The 18,799-nt window shown below is 36.8% G+C and overlaps 1 protein-coding gene across 6 annotated transcripts in view; it reads left to right on the forward strand.

Moving 5' to 3' along the window:
• epha5 (EPH receptor A5) overlaps positions 1 to 18,281 on the forward strand; it is a 296,129-nt gene extending 277,848 nt beyond the window's left edge. For 5 of the 6 annotated variants that reach the window (XM_008118796.3, XM_008118797.3, XM_016996657.2 and 2 more), the window contains 2 exons: positions 1,307 to 1,462; positions 11,541 to 18,281. In XM_008118796.3, the coding sequence (XP_008117003.2) occupies positions 1,307 to 1,462; positions 11,541 to 11,646 (262 nt within the window). In that variant the 3' untranslated portion in view covers positions 11,647 to 18,281. Of the gene's footprint in view, positions 1 to 1,306; positions 8,585 to 11,540 lie in introns of those variants that run through there. The other variant, XM_062957835.1, reaches the window with a different exon arrangement.
• Positions 18,282 to 18,799: the final 518 nt, after the last annotated feature.

Below are 18,799 nucleotides of genomic sequence, written 5' to 3' on the forward strand. Positions count from 1 at the left end.
TTTTTTTACATTATTGCTCAAACAGCTTCTTACTTTTATTACTGCATGGAAACATATGAAAGTGTCTTAGCAATCTTGTATTTACAGTGGTAATTTTAAGGAAATAAATTAGAGTCTGCTGCCAATGAAGAATGAGTTATCCAAATTCGATCGTGGTCAGATTTAGAAAAGCAAACACTTTTCCGTACTGAGGATTCACAGCAGGGGTGAGCAAAGCTTTTGGACTGCAGTTTCTAGTACAGACTCCCCAGGTTACAAACATCCAACTTAAAAATGAGAGGATCTACCCTAGGAAGAGAAATTCACTGCTGAAAGAGTTATCATGGGAAAAAGGTGTCTCAACTGAAGCTTTATCACCAATCCTTGTTTCCACAACAAGCCATTTTTTTTCAAAATCCAATTATCACAGGGACAGAAAATGAGATAAAATCTTCTGAACAGGGGCACAGACAGCACAACAAACACCACAGGAGTGTTAATCTAGTGTACAATGTATGAGCTAATCTGGGTTTATATTTGGGGTGTGTTTTATATGTTTATATGCATCACAGTCACTAAAGCAGTATTTCAACAAACCTCAATCATGCACACATATTGATGTAAGAAGCAGAATGACATTTGTTTGTGGTGTTTATACCTACACCTTTTTAATATAATATTTTCCATTTTTTGGACATGCATCATTTTGTGACATTTTGTTTACTAGCAAGCTGGAGGTTAACCAACCCCTTATAAGCAATACAAACACATACACATATTGTATTAACAAAATGTATGGATACACAATATAGCTCATGAAAATATTTCATTTATATTTTTGAAATACAGTATTTGCTTTGTAAGATAATAACATATATTTCTAAGGTTTTCCAAGGGGAATATATTAGTGCATCATAATAATCGGCCCCTTTACTGTGCAAAAATGCATCCAAATTGGTATTTCTTACTTCACATAGACTCAGTGGTTTTTCATCACATTTACAAGACACATCTATGCATTGTAGCCTGACATACTAATGTACTGCAACACATAATTTGGAAAGCTCTGATCCAGATAATTGTTTCCAAATCTATTTGGCTGGAAAGCATTTGTCCCCACATTATGGCCTGGTCCAGAACCATATTTGTGCTCATAGCTACAATTGCACTCTACATAAAGTACTGTTCTTTCACTATCAGGTTCTGAGGGAAATCTTTACACTTTAATACCACTGGATCACTATTTCCTGTTCTTCATATCTATATTACCTTATGCCTGAAATGTGATATCCAATTTTTTAATGTGTATCTTGCTTTCTTGTTTTAGAGTTTCAAATTTATTAGGTGAACACAGTCCACTGGGAAATGGTGTCTACAGATCTGTAGGTGAATGGCTGGAAGCCATAAAAATGGGACGGTACACAGAGATTTTCATGGAAAATGGATACAGTTCTATGGACGCTGTGGCCCAGGTGAACTTGGAGTGAGTAAATTTCCTGATCATTTTCATTGAAATAAGAGAGGATCCTCATTGTTGGAAGCCAGTTAGAAAGAAAAGGTAGACAATTGGGAGCATTTGGATTTTTTTGGACAATCTCATCTGATTCTATGGAAACTTCATCATTTATATCTTCCATAAATGAGAACGGACCTGTAAGACAACCAAACCTGTGGTTATTACTGTTGTTTACAATACATCAGTTCCTTTGAGTTTGAACAAAGGTACATCATCCAGATTCTGGCATATAGCTTGATCCAGTTTTATGTAATAAAGGCACAAGTATCCTGATTCTTCAATGGTGTGACTAAGAGAGTTTTGAAGAACATGCTCTTCTGTTACATGAGTGAGTGAAGTTTTGATTTCACAAACAAGTAGAAGCGTCATGAGGATGGCCTTGTAGAATTCACACACATATTCCAGAATAGAGTCACAGCTTCTTGTTAGAGTGAGGAAGAAATCAGCAACAGAGTCGGGCTGTATTGCTTTGTTTGGGTTCTGTTGTAATATGGAAACACTAGGAAGACTGCAGTTCTAGGAGGAGAATAGATATTATTTGTTCCTCCTTGTCTTTGACGCTTTGACACATTCTGTTAACCTGTCACCCCTGGGATCATTTCTTCACAGAAGCAACAGAATGGCCCATGGGGTAAGAAATTTAGGGAGGAGATTACTTGACCAGAAAGCTGAAAACAAAGGCATAAGAATATTATTTGCCTGCATCTGAGACTGTTAAATCCAGGTTTGTGGGGTTTGATGGTTCCCTCACGCTTGACATCTAATAGGTTGAGATGCTGGGCATTAGAAATATTGTTAGAAATATGACAGTAGGTAAGGAATATCAGGAGATTAAACAAATTCTGTTCTTATAGCTGGGACTATGAGATATAGGGCAGGAGGCACATATCTTTGAATTATGTGCTATTGACAAGGATATTCCCAACTCTGGCAGTGGTCTAGAGAAAATATTATGAAACTCACCAGGCTCACCCAGTTCACTAAGCTTCTCTAGGCTCCTTAAGTTTCAGGAGACCCTTGCTAATGACACCAGTTTTGATTTTTCAAAAGCACTACTAGTCTCTTCAGTGGTGGACTGTACCCTTGCATCTCTAAAAAAAAATATTGTCACCTCAAAAGTGTTTACAAACCATTACTATCCTGGCTATAGTAGGCACTCTTTACGGTGTAAAATGCACTTAATAATATGTGCTCTATTTGCTTTATTTTTCTCACTTCAAAGCAGGTTCCTGAAATAACAGAAATATATATTTAAAATCCTTTATCTTCTTAACTGCTTCTCAGCCTGTAGGTTGCAAATAGTTTGCTGCAGGTCTCTGGCTGTTCTAAGAAACCTAACTTTATCTACTTTCATCCATATCAGATGTAAGGGGTGATTGGCTGCAGTGTGAATTACGGAAGCCATTTCTAATTCAGTTATCCACTCCAGATGAGGGAATTAATTACTATCTTCACCAGAACTCAGCAGAGCAGAATGGGACTCATTACCAGTAATTGCAGTGACCTGTTTACAAATTACCAGATTCTAATGCTATATCACAAAGGTTGAGCCCTGGAACCATCATTTTGAGATCTAGTATAGATTTCTGACAGAACATTAACTATGACCACTGATAACTGGGTGAAAGAACCCATCCAAAGTGAAACAATGGTGAAGAAAAAAACAGGATTTTTTTTGCTTCTTAGTTTTGTCTCTGGATTATATTTAATTGGGAAATCTCAGGTTGTGGTTAGACAGCCAACAACCAATACTATCACCTCTCACATGTATTGTGTGGTATGGCTATTTTTAATTATTCATTTTTGCTTCCTTATGTCAAAATTAATGATAAAATTTCAATTGAGAAAAAACATAGACCTTTCTGTTTTAATGGTTAAAAAGAAAAATAAAACACACATTGTGTTCTGCATTCGTACACCCTCTTTGTTAATTTTGAGTAACCTGAAACTGTCTTTTATGTATTGTGAATTTGATCACTCCAGGCAAGAACTAAAATAATTCTGCCCTTCAAATAAGGCAAACTGTAACTTGGGGCAGGTGCGTCCTGTATTTTTGCATGCACTTCTTTGCTGAGTTGAACCTAAATTTGTGAAGTACAAAGAGCTCTAAACTGGTATACTAAATAGTTTTTGCATTTCTCTTAAATGACAATGTACATGTATTTGTGCCTGTACAGTACTTGAGCATTGATTACCGTTTTGATACTTGATACTGTATTTCCTCTTGGGTGACAGAGATAAGAGTTTCTTTTAGAAACCATGCCCCAATTTGCTTTCAAAAATTCACCTGCCCAGTAAAAATGAACACAAACAATGTTATCTGCTGGTATTTCTTTCTGAACATGGCTATATTTGCAGGAGCTTATTTCCCATTAGCAATTGTTTTGTTTATTCACTGAATTGTAGTTGTGAAGGAGAATCATCTCCAGTGTCAGTGAAGTTCTAATGTTCAGATACTTAAAATCTAGTCCAAGTTTTAAGTTCCATACAGTTTTCTTAGAATGTGGTTGTAAACTTCTTGTATTTGCAAAGTTTTCAAAGGAAACAGGTTTATGAACAGAGAGAAAATGCACCAATATTTTCTTACAATTTATTCTGTAGAACAACAACTAGGACCCACTCTTGTAGAGGCTAAATGTTGCACCATTTCTACTGTTACTACTCAATGTCTACAGACTAATGGCATTTGCTGCTGTTCCTTGGACAATTTGTAGGGGGAAAGAGAAACAGTTGTAGGTAATGGGCACAAATATGGTGCCAGTCTCTAGCACCTTGGAAAAAATAATTGCTAGCCAGTCACATCAGAATGGCCGATACATCACACACATGAGACATTTTAATAGCCATCCTATACCTACAGAAAACTCTGAAGATTATTCCTTTTGCATCAATTCCCCAAAGTTTTTACCAGAGGAGGGTTTTTTTAAACACACTCATGAAACTAACATTTCTAGGAATCTCTGATAAGAGTTGACCCATACAATGTTACATTTATTATTTCCTAAAATGTGTTATATGATTGATGTAATCCCATTAATTCATAGACAATTTTACTGCATCCCCTGAAAATGAGGAGTTCCCTGGCATACTTAAACGCAACCAAAACAATGGAGATGCATTGAATGAAAGTGGTTTATTTATTTCGTGTCAAAAGCATTGTACAACAAATACAAATGAAAGTGGTAAACCACATTTTGCTTCACTGGCTCCCTGGAGCAACCCAACTATCAAGATTTTAGTTGAGCCAAACTTCAATAGTTGGAGAATGAAGAATTTAGTATTTTTCTCATTGCCACGTTGAATCTAGAGATTGCAAATAATTTTGCTTCTGCTTGTGTTTTATAAAAATTTACCAAATTATGCAATATTTCCATATTTGGAAAGGAAAAATCTTTGGATTTTAAAAATGTGAATGTAGCAGGAACTGAAGTTGAAAGATAAGTCAATTGGGGTCTTTAATGCTTGGGTCAAGTCTGGATTTCCATCTCTGTGTATTCAGCCATGCTAGTGTAAATTAGCATGTGTAAATATTTTTGGGAGAAAGGTGGTTAATCTCTAACACTTATTTGGCAAGCAGGCACAGTATAGACCCTTTCAGGCAGGAAATAGCTTGCCCTATTTAATTTGGCTAATATACATGTAGAGAATTTTGAGACATTTAGGAAGATTTAGAAATTTTTATACCTAGAATGGAAATAGCCTCAAGTCTCAGAAAATCTGGTTGTAGGAAAAAAGCTAAAATGGCAGATTTCCTCAATTTGTTGGGTCACCAGCTCCTGTATATTTTTGATAATGAGTTATGAAACTCCCTTTACTTAATAGCATAGAATTTCACTATAAGAAACTTTCCTCCCTTTTTGCCTTCTTAGTTTACCTTATAGTTATACCTTAACTGTATAACAGCAGAAATATTGTGAAAACACTGTTCAGGGCAGAATATTAAGATAACATATTTTGGTTTCCCATTTTAAAAAAAAGATGCTATGGAATACTGTTTTATCTGTGGAGCAAAGTACTATTCTGTATATATATTAAGGAAACATGTCTGGAACTTAGCTGTGTGTCACTGAAGCTTTTGCTCTGACATGTTCAGCAGAATGAGGTAGAACACAGACTGAGATGGAACATATAATGGGATAGAATAACTTCATACTCCAGACAGAGCACCACTGCTTCTTATATTGTTATTTAGAACCAATCACAGATAGAAAATTAAGAGTGCTGGTCTAAATTTCAAGAAACATCATGAACACAAAGAAGGCAATTCTTGCTACGTGATAGTTGGAGCATATGTCTTAAATACTTGAATATGCCAAAGCTGACCATGGGAGTAATCATATATTTTATTCCAGGGCATCTCAACAAAATCTCAAACAAAAGTTTGGTCATAGTTTGGGATGTGATTTAACAATACTAATATTATACATTATTTTGCAACCACTCAGTAGAAATTTTAAAAAGAATTTTTGCCAACAGAATTACTAATAAAAACTAAAATAATCTCATTTTAAGTAGTCTGATCCATATGTGTATTAAATCAAGCCAGTTTACCTTCAGTCACCTCAGCCCCAAGATTTTCCATCTTTTTCAAGATCTGTAATTTTTTCATTACATAAGAAACTAACATGTATCATGTTACCATTCTTTAAAAAAAAGTTTAAAAGATAATTATACGTATAATTCTTTTGTATCAGAGTTTCAACTATGTTTCAGCTATTATTTTGGACAAGGCTTCTTTGGTCTACTTCAGCTGTTAAAGCAGAAGCAAAACAGGCAAGGTACAAGTTGCCTGTACATCATCTTTGACCCAGGTTTTGTATCACATATAGACTAGCTGTTTCTAGACAATTTTTTATGTTTTGTTATGAAGTTGAATTGCCTTGTTTTGAGGAGATTCCTGGATTGTAATAATTCCTGGATTGTAATAAATGTATGTTTGGAACATACCTATATATCCTAAAACATATACTTTTATATGTGTTCACAGGCAAATTAATAAGACTACTTTAAATTAGTTATTCTTCCATTTGGCAGCCATAACCTGGTTGATTTGGACCAGAGGATGATATCGTTTCCAAAAGAACAGAGATGTGTTGCACTTTATTAAAAATGGCATTGCATACTGGAACTCCCATGAAACCTTTTAATGCTTTATAAAAGGGGAAACCCTCCAAAATTCACATTTATTTTGTTTACAGTGACATTTGGATAACTGTTCTAGAAAGAAAGTTGCAAAGTTAAGAGCATTGGGTCCGAATCTCTTATCAATATAAATTACCTTCAGTCCTTTAATACCATCACAATTTATAAAGGTTGAAAAGCTGAGAACTTTGGGGAAAGAAATAAAATCTTGTTTGATTTGATTGTGTCTCTATTCTATAACCGTGAAAAAAACCCTTAGGTTTTTTTGTTTTGTTTTTTAAAACGATTGTTAATCATTTGTTTTGAAGAAGGGGGAAATGGAAACTTTACAAGATTTGAATGTGTTGTGACATGTTCAATGAGGATGACTATTAATTTTGTTCCAGAGCTGGGACTTGGGGGATCAAATAAAAATCATAAGTGAACTCCTTAGAATAGGTTTTATCATTGAAACTGCAGTGATAAAACTTGGTTTAAAATTGGTTCTAAATCAGTCTCTGTAAGAGGCAAACGTATGTGTCTGCCATGTGTTACTTAGGCAAATGAGCAAGTAAAATGATGTTGCCCAACCCCAAGATTTTTAAGTGTACCTGGTGGTTTTAGTTGACTTTTAATGTGAGTACCCAACTTGAGACTCATGCAAAAGGACATTGGTGTAATTTAGGGTACACTGCCTTTTGGAGTTGTTGCAAGCTGTCTGCTCACAACCTGAGTCACCTGAAACAATTTGAAAATCTTGGTGGCTTCCTTGCAGTAGTTGAGTCAAGAACTCTGTTTGCCAGCAAGATCCAGCCTATTCTCAGCAAGGCTGTGTTTTTAATGGTCACAGATCAAAAATATTGAGCTCTTGTGGCTATTGCCCCAAGTCCTGTGCTCTGTTTAAGCTGCCTGACTACAGGTCTGACGATCAGTGTATTCCACAATTCATTCTGCCATGTAGTTCTAATTCTAGCAAAAGAGTTGGATATCGTGTTTTCCACCTATGCTTCCGTCTGGATTATCAGACTGTTAACCACAGGAGAGAGAAACAACTATTTTCTAAACTTGTGGACAATCTTTGGTGGCTTTGAGTGTCTTCCCTTCCCTACTCAGCAAGGATAACTTTGCCAGAACAACCAGCAAAAATAGCTAGCTCACAAGACTGGCTTCTTTTAGTCGTGTACTTAGCTGGACTTTAATGGCTAACATCAAAAGGTGGACTTCTTCACATCTCCCTTTTGAAAGAAATGTACTCACTGAATCTCAGGACACCTTGTTGCTTGTCATCCAGTGGACGGCTCTGAATACTTGTAACAGTTCTGTGTGTCTGTTGTGTTATGTTGTACTTGTTTCTTTTTCCTTTTACAATAAATGTTTATTTATAATTTAAAAATCCCTCACTCAATGAAAAACTGTACCAAGAATTCACCGGCTCTTGCTTTTTATTCCTCACTTTTCATTTTATGAAATGATTATTTCAAGACCAATTGTGATGCCCCTCTGTTGTCAGGAAGGGGATAAACAACAAGAGCAGATGAACATTTTATATTTCATAAAGAATCTTTAAGAACTGGGCTGGCAAAAATATGTCCCTGAATCCACAATTCCTTTCAGGAAATTTTCATTTCAGAAATAGGGTTGCCAGAGTCCACATCTGTCATCAGACATACATTTATATTTATGAAAACCAGACATATTTAATTTGTTGAACAGTCAGTTTCCTATTCTTGATTGACTGCTTGGAAAGGTTTAGTAAATACCAAAGAAAATCTGACTCTAAGGTTTTTTTTCATGTTTCTATCTCTGATGGCAATGAAATGTGTTGAGAAATACATAGTTTCACACTACGTTCATCTGTCTGTAACAGTTCTGAAGATGGAGCTGTGCTTGTTTTCCTACTGAATCTGTAACCCAACAGTTGGATGTTTTTAAAAAGGGAACAAATAAATTCTAAAACCTCATGCTTCAGCCACAAGTAGCTTCACAAGATTCTGTGATCTGAAAAAGAAAAGATCCTGACCAAACTTAATATTTAGTGGGTGTGCAGAAGAGGGAGAGATGGGGGGGGGGGGGGGTGTAGAATCCCTCGTTGTCCGAGTCTGATGGCCTTCCAAGTGTAGTGTCTTGGAGGTGGGTACATAGGCGACTGTGTAGTCTTATTCTTGACCCGCATGTTCTTCCACAGTGAGGACATCGGTTTCCAGGTGGAAGGCAGTCCCGATCAGGGTTGGCTTGATGCCCCTTCCTCTTAGCACGTTTCTCCCTTTCGCCCTCCATTCATGCCTCTTGGAATTCCACTGCACTCCTGGTCACAGCTGACCTCCAGCTAGAGCACTCAAGGGCCAATGCTTTCCATTTCTCAGTGTCAATGCCACAGTTTTTGACGTTAGCTTTAAGCCCATCTTTAAATCTCTTTTCCTGTCCACCAACATTCCATTTTCCATTCTTGAGTTGGGAAGAAGTACTCTTGATTTCACTAAACTAAGCATTGCTGGCTGAGCAATTTTCAGAACTCATTGGAGGAAAGAATGATAGGCTGTTAGACTCCTTAACAGCAGCAATATTATAATCATAGTATAAAATCTGGCATTTGCAGCAGTTAAATTACTGGTGTGATTCCTTGGCTCTCTGCCATTCTGCTCTTGACTGCAACTCTATTTAGCACCTAAGTCATGTGCACACAAGATTTTTCTACTGCATAAAAACAGACATTCCAGAAAGTGGACTGTGTGAGATTGCTGTGGAGGATTTTGCTTGAGACAATACTGTTTCTTAAAATATGCAGCACAACATTTTAATGTCAATGTTAATAAAGCAATATGTTTTCAGAAGCAATCTAACCATTGGAATTTTAATGCTATTATACCAGTTTGCATTCTGGCATTTTGAAAAGCATAAAAACCTGCTGCTAGTCTCCTTGATGTAGATCATATTATTAACTGGTCAGATGCCTATTTAGATCCAATAAGGTGCACACAAAAAGACAGCTCCAGGAAGGTTTATACCATGAGGAGGCATTACCAGTCATTGGAAACCATACTGGGGGAGATAGAAGTCATAAAGACATTTTCCAAGAAATGAAACTATAAGTTGAAGGGGCCAAAAATATTAAAACTGATCATTACAGAAAGATGAACGCATATATCCAAGCACCGCCCCCCCCCCCCCAATGCAATTCTGTTGAAGGTTGTGGAGTCAGTGCATCAGAACTACCTTCATAAATGGGAAATGTATATTAATTAGCAATAATAAATCTACTGTAGTAACATGGTAGTACAAGGCATTTCATTACCACCATATAAATAACTTAGATTGCTACTTAGATTGATACAACACCAAATATATTTACAGGACGATCCACTTATCGACAGATTCAATAGCAAGTTTCATTTACCCATGCTCCAAAAAAATATTCCTCCATAGAAGTGTTTGTTGACCTCTCTAGGTCCCCCAGAGCAATCTCATGACATTCTTCCACCCTAAGCATATCACAGAATAGCACTGGAGAATCTTCAGAGGCCCATCAATGAAAGCATGGGGACTGCATAGACTTTGAAAGTTGGGGGAAAACATGAATATGGCTGGAAATCAAGTTCTGGCTTTGCAGGGTGGGAGATAATATTAAACAGTATAGGGGGTTGCAATCTGTTTAAAGTAGCCTCCGGTGGTCTAGGGGATAAAAGCCTTGTGACTTGAAGGTTGGGTTGCTGACCTGAAAGCTGCCAGGTTCGAATCCCACCCGGGGAGAGCGCGGATAAGCTCCCTCTTTCAGCTCCAGTTCCATGCGGGGACATGAGAGAAACCTCCCACAAGGATGGTAAAACATCAAAACATCCAGGAGTCCCCTGGGCAATGTCCTTGCAGACGGCCAATTCTCTCACTCCAGAAGCAACTCCGGTTGCTCCTGACACACACAAAAAATCTGTTTAAAGTTAATTCATTGCTCTTGAGGAGTAGCAATTCATCTTTTATTTCACAGTGGAAAAAAGACTCTAATGGAGAATTATGGTCTGTAGAAACTGCTCATTTCATCTAACACCTGGATTATATCAAAATGAAAACAAATCTAGGCAGGTTCCTCCATGTAGAAGAACTAAGATGGGTCAACAAGGCCAATCTTTTAAAGACAGGATGCCAATTTCTGTCTTTCCAGCAGTGAAGTCTAGAAAGACTTGAGGACAGTATTCATAGATGATATCTTATTCTTTTGTTTATTACAGGGCTTGAAATATCAGTTGCATTTTTCTATTACCTCCCACTTCAATATGCAGGCCTACAAACTATGCACAAAAATGCTAGCTCACTGGAAGCTCTTGCTCAGTATCCCTTCCTACAGACAGAAAACAAAACAAAGAATGACTGATTTCTATAGTTACCAGAAACATGGTAAAAGCCTTCACTGGTTATTGCCCTTCCAGAGTGTGGTATATATGTGTTTCCCAAATGCTCTTGCTACAGGCAAAGCAAGGGTTGAATAGTATGGCGGCTAATGAACCAAGTAAAGAACGAAAGCGTGCCTCCTATTATTATTTCAAGGAAAAGCTTCCTCCCTTGATCAATGCATGGTCCCTCATTGATCCTACATCCCCAGAGTTTGCTTCCATTTATCCACCGTTTAGCATCTTCAGTCTGGAAAAAGTGCTGCCATTTTGATTCTGCTGATGGTATTATGTGTCCTGTAGGGATGGGAAGATTTTCTTCTTGTCTTCCTCCATGATAGACTTTTACTTCTTCTTTTGGAAAGGGTGGTGGGAGAGGATTTTCTGCCCAAGTAATGTTTACATGTATCACAAAGTGCTTTTAAATAGTATGGTCTGCAATCACTGACAAATTTTAGAAAACAAAAACTCATGGGGGATCACATGTGCAGCCATCTTCCTCATGAGTCAACCTTTTGGAATCAATGTGTGCTTTCTTCATGCAGGGATTTGAGGCGCCTTGGAGTCACACTTGTTGGGCACCAGAAGAAGATAATGAACAGCCTTCAAGAAATGAAGGTCCAGCTGGTAAACGGGATGGTGCCATTGTAATTTTTAAATATTTTTATTTTTTTAAATGTCACTTCAAGTGATCAGCCTTGCACTTTGTACACATAACCCTGACCTTTATTTTAACAACTGAAAACATGATATTCAGTTATTCCTAGACCACAACAGAAGAACACTGGCCTCATTGATATAAATTATAATCAGTATTAGAAGCTACCTTCCTGTGACTGCATCATGAAGTAAAAGCAATGTGTATAAAAAGTAAAAACGGGGCTGTACCACATTTGAGGGTAACCATTTTCTTCTGCTTCAACAACAACAAAAATTGTCCCATTGCACCTTGTCTGTACTTGGGGTATATCGATATCTAAATGCATATATATAGCACCTTTCAAAAACTGAAAATGGCAGTCCATGTTAATACTTCCAAGGATTTACTTGAAATTTTTGTCAGCTCACTGAAAGCTACTGTTTACTGATTTTTCCTTCAGGTTTTAAGCTTCAAATGGAAGAATTTTGAAGAGCAATACTAGACTATTTCTTGACAGCGCTTTCTTATTTTGTACATTTTAAAGAATAATGATCTTACACAACAGTGGCATCCCTAGTGGTCACTGTAAAAACATTTGTTTTTCAATGCAATACAGGGTGTGCTTTTCTTCTTTTCTTAATGAACTTCCTTTTATAGTGACTAACAATACAATATATGTAGATAATGTTATCCAGATTACTGCAAACCCAAGTGTGGAACATAATCTTTTTCATGCTACCTGACTTCATGTGTTTTTACTGCCGCCGAGTTGTAACAGGCATATTTCTTAGTAGCACAAACATTGAGTCCAGAATGTTGCTTCCTGAAGAATCTTTATTTCATGGGTCAACAAAAGAAGGGGAAGAGAATATATTGTCTTTGATCATTTCTTGAAAGCATCTGAAAGCATTCCTTGTGAATCACAGAAGTTGGAAGGAAGAACTGCATAAGATTGCCTTGAATTGAAAGGACAGCTTCAGTGCCTGGAATAACTTCCTGCCCCATGCCCAAAGCAGAATCTACTGTAGAAAGTTATGCAAATATGCATCAAGTACAAAGGCTGCTGAATTATACACTTATTGGCATGTTTTAAAACATAACATTATATGCACCTCAGTAATATCAGTCCTGTACCGGAGAGGGAAGATTTATGACTTGCACATTTTTACTGATTTTAAGGGAATACTGGTCCAGCTTGTCTTAATACTTTCATCCAGATGTATCATCTGGAAGAAGTGTTCTCACCTAAAACTGGAAGTTTACTCCATACTGAATTACTTTGAAAACGGTAGCAAATTCACAATAGCCATAATGATTTTCAAAGAATTGGTGGCTTCCCTTCTGGATTTAATTTTGCTTCTTGCAATGTATTCACTTTGATCACTTGACAAGAATTGAGCTATAAACTGCACAAAGAAAATGACCAAGAATATATGCAGGGTCTATAATAGAGATCTTTCACCTCTCATGTTCTTGATCCATTCTGACATAGCTTTTTCTGAAAGTTGGTATAATTCCTGGAACCATTCTCTACTAGCTGTAAATTCAGACATGCTGGGCATGATGTAATAGCACTCTGTGTGTGTGTTTGTGTGTGTTTACTTCATATGTCAACACCATACATTGTAAAATGGGTTCTATGGTACTCTGGTTCATGGGATCACCTGGAAGCAAGGTTGGGTTTGTAGCCAGCTTCCTCCAGTGAGCACACATGCAGAACTGAAGTTCTTGGTATAATGCATGGTTGGTGATCCATGTGCTGCAACATCAAACAACCTGATCTCACCAGGACATACATTGGACCTGTAAAGCTGATCCTACATCACTCTGACAACATTAGAAACCACTCTTTAACATTCTAATTTGTAAGGCTGTAAACTATAGCCCCATCATTGTAAGTTTTACCAAAATCTTTTGGCATCGTAGTGAAGGCATAATCAAAATGGGTAATCATTCTGAAAATAATTAGCAGACCCATTCAAATCCCTTATAGCATTAATTCAGATAATTCATATATGAAATTCAAAATAATGAAAAATAAGACTTAAATGCCCTGAAAGTACCAGATCTCATTTGCTTTTGGAAGCAAAGACTTCAGTATTGGAGACTATCCAGGAAGACCAGGTGCTGCAGGATATATTTCAAAGGAAGATAATGGCAAACCATTTTAGTATGTTCCTTATCTATGAAAACTCTAGGGCAGTCATGGGGTCACTGTAAATCAATAGGCAACTTGAAGGCACATAAACACACAATGCCAGACTTGTTTTAATGAGTGTTCAAAACATTGATCCCAGAATTTAAGTTGCATTCCAGCAGTGTAGACTGGTCCCAGTCCCTATTACATAGTAGCAAAATCATAATTTGGTCTCTGAAAGAATGTTTCCTACAATCCTGCTATTGCTAGTTAGTGCAATTTATCAGAGGGGGAAAGAGGCATTGAGAAAAGGCTTCTCTGCAGGATGTCACTGCAGGCTAATATTGATTATCTTCTAATTGAACCCAAAGCCTGGCAAGATTGACGTCTGGGCTAAAAATGTGTCCATATGCCAGAGTTCATCACATTTCTAAAAAGGAATTGAGATTAAAATAGTTGTGAATGTTGGGATCCTATATCCGGATGACTTGGGAGCATTTAATATTTTTATGTTCCTTCCAAAGTTGAAGAAAATATGTTCCACCACTACCATTACCTCTCCGAAAAGGAAAGTAGAGAAGAGAAAGTAGTGATAGTCATGACTTGGAAAAAGTCATCTTGATAATAAGCCCAATGCCGGTGGAAAAGACAACGGAGAAAATACCTTTCCTCCCATGTCCTTTCTCCCCTGCATTTTCCATCACTTGGCATAAATGTGAAAATGGTCACTGGGAGACGAGACAACTTGTGTGGGCTGCTTGTTAAATTCTCATGGTGGATTTTTGTGTCTTTTGTATTTCACTTTGTTAGTGTGTAGGTCAGAAAGTATGGGAAGGGAAGCGCAGGGAAGGAATCTGGAAACAGGAAAAAAAATCAGCACTAAGCCAATTTTTCAAGTAATAAATTACATTATTGGAGCTGTCAAGAGACCTGTTTGTACCTTTTTGCTTGCAATTGGTTGCAAAATAATCCACAGGAAAGCAGAAATGACAACCGTTTCTTGCAGAGGAATCCTAAATGTTTTTCTTTCCTCACAAAACTCTTCCACTTGTAGATGATTTTATTATCAGATTAACCTTGGCACTTTTCTCTCTGATCTCTTTAGCATTCAGTTAACTGGTGAAGGGCCTTTTCTTCTCCCTTCTCATCCCTTTTTTGACATTGGGTTCACTTCCCACTCTCCCATGTAACATAGTAAAAATCATTTGTCCAACTGCATACTTTTATAATTTCTCCCACTGCAAATTAATGAATTAGAACGAACATATTTTCAGTAGGTTAAAAAAATACGAGTGGAATGCCATTAACACAGATTTTTCAGTAGTCCAGACTGCTTTTCCAAAGACAATGTGAATAAACATTCTCTTTTGTTTTATTCAAATGGATATAGCACCAAGTAATTATTTTAGTGGACATTGTAAGCAAAAGATAAGGCCTAATCTCCCCAAAGTTGAATTCTTTTAATTTTCAGTGATTTGAATGGGAGAAATGTACAAAGATGGCTTAGCACTGAAATGACAGTTCACATTGAGGTGCAGGGAATTGTTCATGTAATTAGGACTGGATTTATGCTGTGGAATTAATGCATTGAGAAGCCACCTTTAATACTATTGAATCATGGAAGTCTCTGGCCTTTTCTGCCCCAGAATGCTGGTCCGTCACTAAACTACAGTTTCCAGAATTCCATAGCATTGAGTCATAACAGTTGAAGTGGTACCAAACTGCATTAATTCTACAGTGTAGATGCACCTTATACTTATGAATACTTCACACTTACTTCAGACCATGTGCATGAATAATGCACATCACAGAATGAAACTGCTCTCTAATACTTCAGTGGTAGATTACATCACTGAATTGTGCTATGTACATGCATACAAATACCTAAGATTTTTTTGTGAGTGGGCATTTATAGACAACTATTCACATAAAAACACTTTTTGAGCCTGAAATTGGTCCATTCCAAGATAGCTCTGCCATTTGATGGGCGTTTGGCATACAGCATAGTTTGGGTGTAAACCATGGAGTTGCCTAACATCTTAACAAGATGTATACAGCTACCATAAGCTTACTCAGCAGAGATCCTTCCAAGCATGTTTGAGAAGAGCACATGCACTATTGTTCTTTTTTCTAGGAAGTTTTCCCCTTTGTAATGTTTTTGAAGAGCAGTCCAAACATTAGGCCCCAAAATGGCATACAGAAAACTCCAAGGAATTATCCTGTATACAGTGTTCCCTCACTACTTCGCAGTTCACTTTTCGCGGATTCGCTGTTTTGCGGTTTTTCAATAAACTCTAAAATACTATTATAAATTATAAAAAAATTACAATTTTCAGCCTAAGGAAGGAAGGAAGGAGAAGCCGAAGAGAGAGAAAAGGAGCCCAAGCAGCAACGGGAGAAGGAGGCGATTTATCAACACACGATTGGTTGATAAAGACTTAAAATAGTGTATAACTACTAAAATAATGTATAAATGTTAAAATAAATATAGTGTCCCTACTTCGTGGATTTTCACTTATTGCGGGTGGTCCTGGAACCTAACCCCAGCGTTAAGTGAGGGAACACTGTATATGTTGTGTGGCTGCAATTTTCTAGTGAATTGCTTCATAGCACAACCCAAATCACTATGTAATTCACCTGAGTTTAAATGGCAGTTTTGAGTTTTGTGATGCAGCTTCTGAGAAGAAATTTTGATTGTGTACACAGAAAGGACATGTATACCCATTGGCCCTCATCTCAGTCTAATTCTTTACTACTGAATCTAAAGATGAACCCCAAAGTTGGAAGAGACCACAAGGACCATCCAGTCCAACCTCCTACCATGCAATAGAAAGTCAGAAGTTTTACAACTACTCAATGCCCTTTCCCTCACTTTTTAAGTATCACAAACTGCATACATCATGATACAAGTACATACACAATTCCCTTAGTGTATTATGTTTAGGTGGATGAGAAAATACTGTGTTGCTTAGAGTGCCTACTATTTGTTATCCTGTAGAAATGGATGCAATTATTTGGGGTAAATGCTGATTTTACCATTTTCTTGCTGTTGGTCTGCAGGCTGGGACTGGAGCCATAAACTATATATGCCTCAATGTGCATCCTATCCAGTATGTGCTTTTTAAAATAGGAGGACTATCTAGATGCACATCTAAGAGTGGATGCGGTTTTTTTCCATTTTATGAGCTATCACTGCATTACCATTCAAACACTCCACTAGCTTGCCCCAGAATTAATGCATCCACCTGCTTTATTACTTCCTCATCCCAAAAAGAAGACTATCAGGTTGAAATGTACAGCAAAGGGCCCCATTTGTCTGATGCTAACAGGGATATATTACTTTGATAGGCATTAGAAATGCCTATTTTAACATCCCAACCTCAAATCACTTCTATGGATCTTATTTAGAATAGGTGTTTATTGAGGAACATGCACTAAGTACCTTCAAGATCCTTGACTCCTAACCCTGCCTTTTGTTAGGAACAAAGCAATTCCCTGTTGTATCACTCACTTTACAAAATTGTATTATATTGTATTATATTACAACATTGTTATTTTTAGTACCCAAGACAGGAATTAATATGATGAGAGCACAAGCAGATAAACTCACCTCTGATTATTTTATTTTAAAGATAAGGACAGTAAATTAACATGAGCACAGATGAAAACTACTTATTAGTCAAAACACTTTTTGTGGAGTAAATTGAAGAGTGTTAGGACTGCTATCCTGGGCAAACTTTATTAGGAATAAATCCAAAAAGCAAAGGTAATCTTTGCTGTAAATCTCAAAGTTTACAAAATACTGTACATGCTTCCAGGTTCTTTAGAACTCTTAAATGGCAAAGAGCAAAAAGAACAAAATTGTTAGTGGGATTAGGAGATAAATATAAAAAGTCCTTCAAAACTGTTTGCCTTTATGACACGTCATACAGTTACATTTTGACATCACTTTGACAAAAGACAACAAAATCCCTCTATCAGAAGATTTGACAGATATTTTCCCAAGAGTGTTCCATTGATCTTATATTAAGAGAGTCTTATGTATATTGTGTCTGTGTTCTTTTAAGTGACTTTAATATTAACTTATTCTTTCTTTGTTAATTCATCCCAACAAAAGTTAGAATCTCGTGTATTAATTTAACTTGTAAAGGTCTCATGGATGAAAACTTTTGAATACATTGACTACTGTAATTACAATTTTATATGTAAAATACATTGATAATTATCTAAGAGTAATATTTAGATTTCAGTCCTTGATTTACCTGGTGCTAGACAAATCAAGAAAGATTCTGTCATTGCTACTGACATCAGCCCCGTTTCACATCTGGAGCTGCTCCCTGTATTGGAACTGTAACCCATAGAGAATTCAGGATTACTGTATTTATTTTCTCCCCATCCCTTGATACTCATTGTGCATTTTCTGTGTTTTTTGTAGTGTAAAGGTACAGAAAATTATATTTTTTCATAAAAATAAAAAAGTGGATAGCAAATGATATTTTGTAAATTCAAGATGTTTCTAAATTCTCTTTTCTTGCTGTATGTTGAAACTGTCATCATGGCATTTTGGATATTTTGTGGTGTGCTTGGTGGTTCTTTCTAAATACCTCAACATGACAACTACATACCAGGACCACACGATCTGTTGCTGCCATAAGTGATGAAGACGCTCCTGATTTTTGAGATTTGTCAAAGGCATGTGAATTGTGATCCACGCCAAAGTGAAATTCTGTAAGCTGTGGTACCAATGGGATTTAGATTTGATTCTGAATCTTATTGGTAGTCCCATTGGATCAACTGGATTTATTTAAGTATTGATGTACCACACAACAACAGATATTATTATTATTATTATTATTATTATTATTATTATTATTATTATTATATTAACAACAACAACAACAACTTTATTTTTATACCCCGCCCCATCTCCCCGAAGGGACTCGGGGTGGCTTACATGGGGCCTGGCCCGATAAAACAAACAAATAACAGTAACAAAACAATAAAACAATTATCCCAGTAAAAAACAT

Source organism: Anolis carolinensis, chromosome 6 (genome assembly GCF_035594765.1).
Source record: "Anolis carolinensis isolate JA03-04 chromosome 6, rAnoCar3.1.pri, whole genome shotgun sequence".
Taxonomy (NCBI): Eukaryota; Metazoa; Chordata; class Lepidosauria; order Squamata; family Dactyloidae; genus Anolis; species Anolis carolinensis.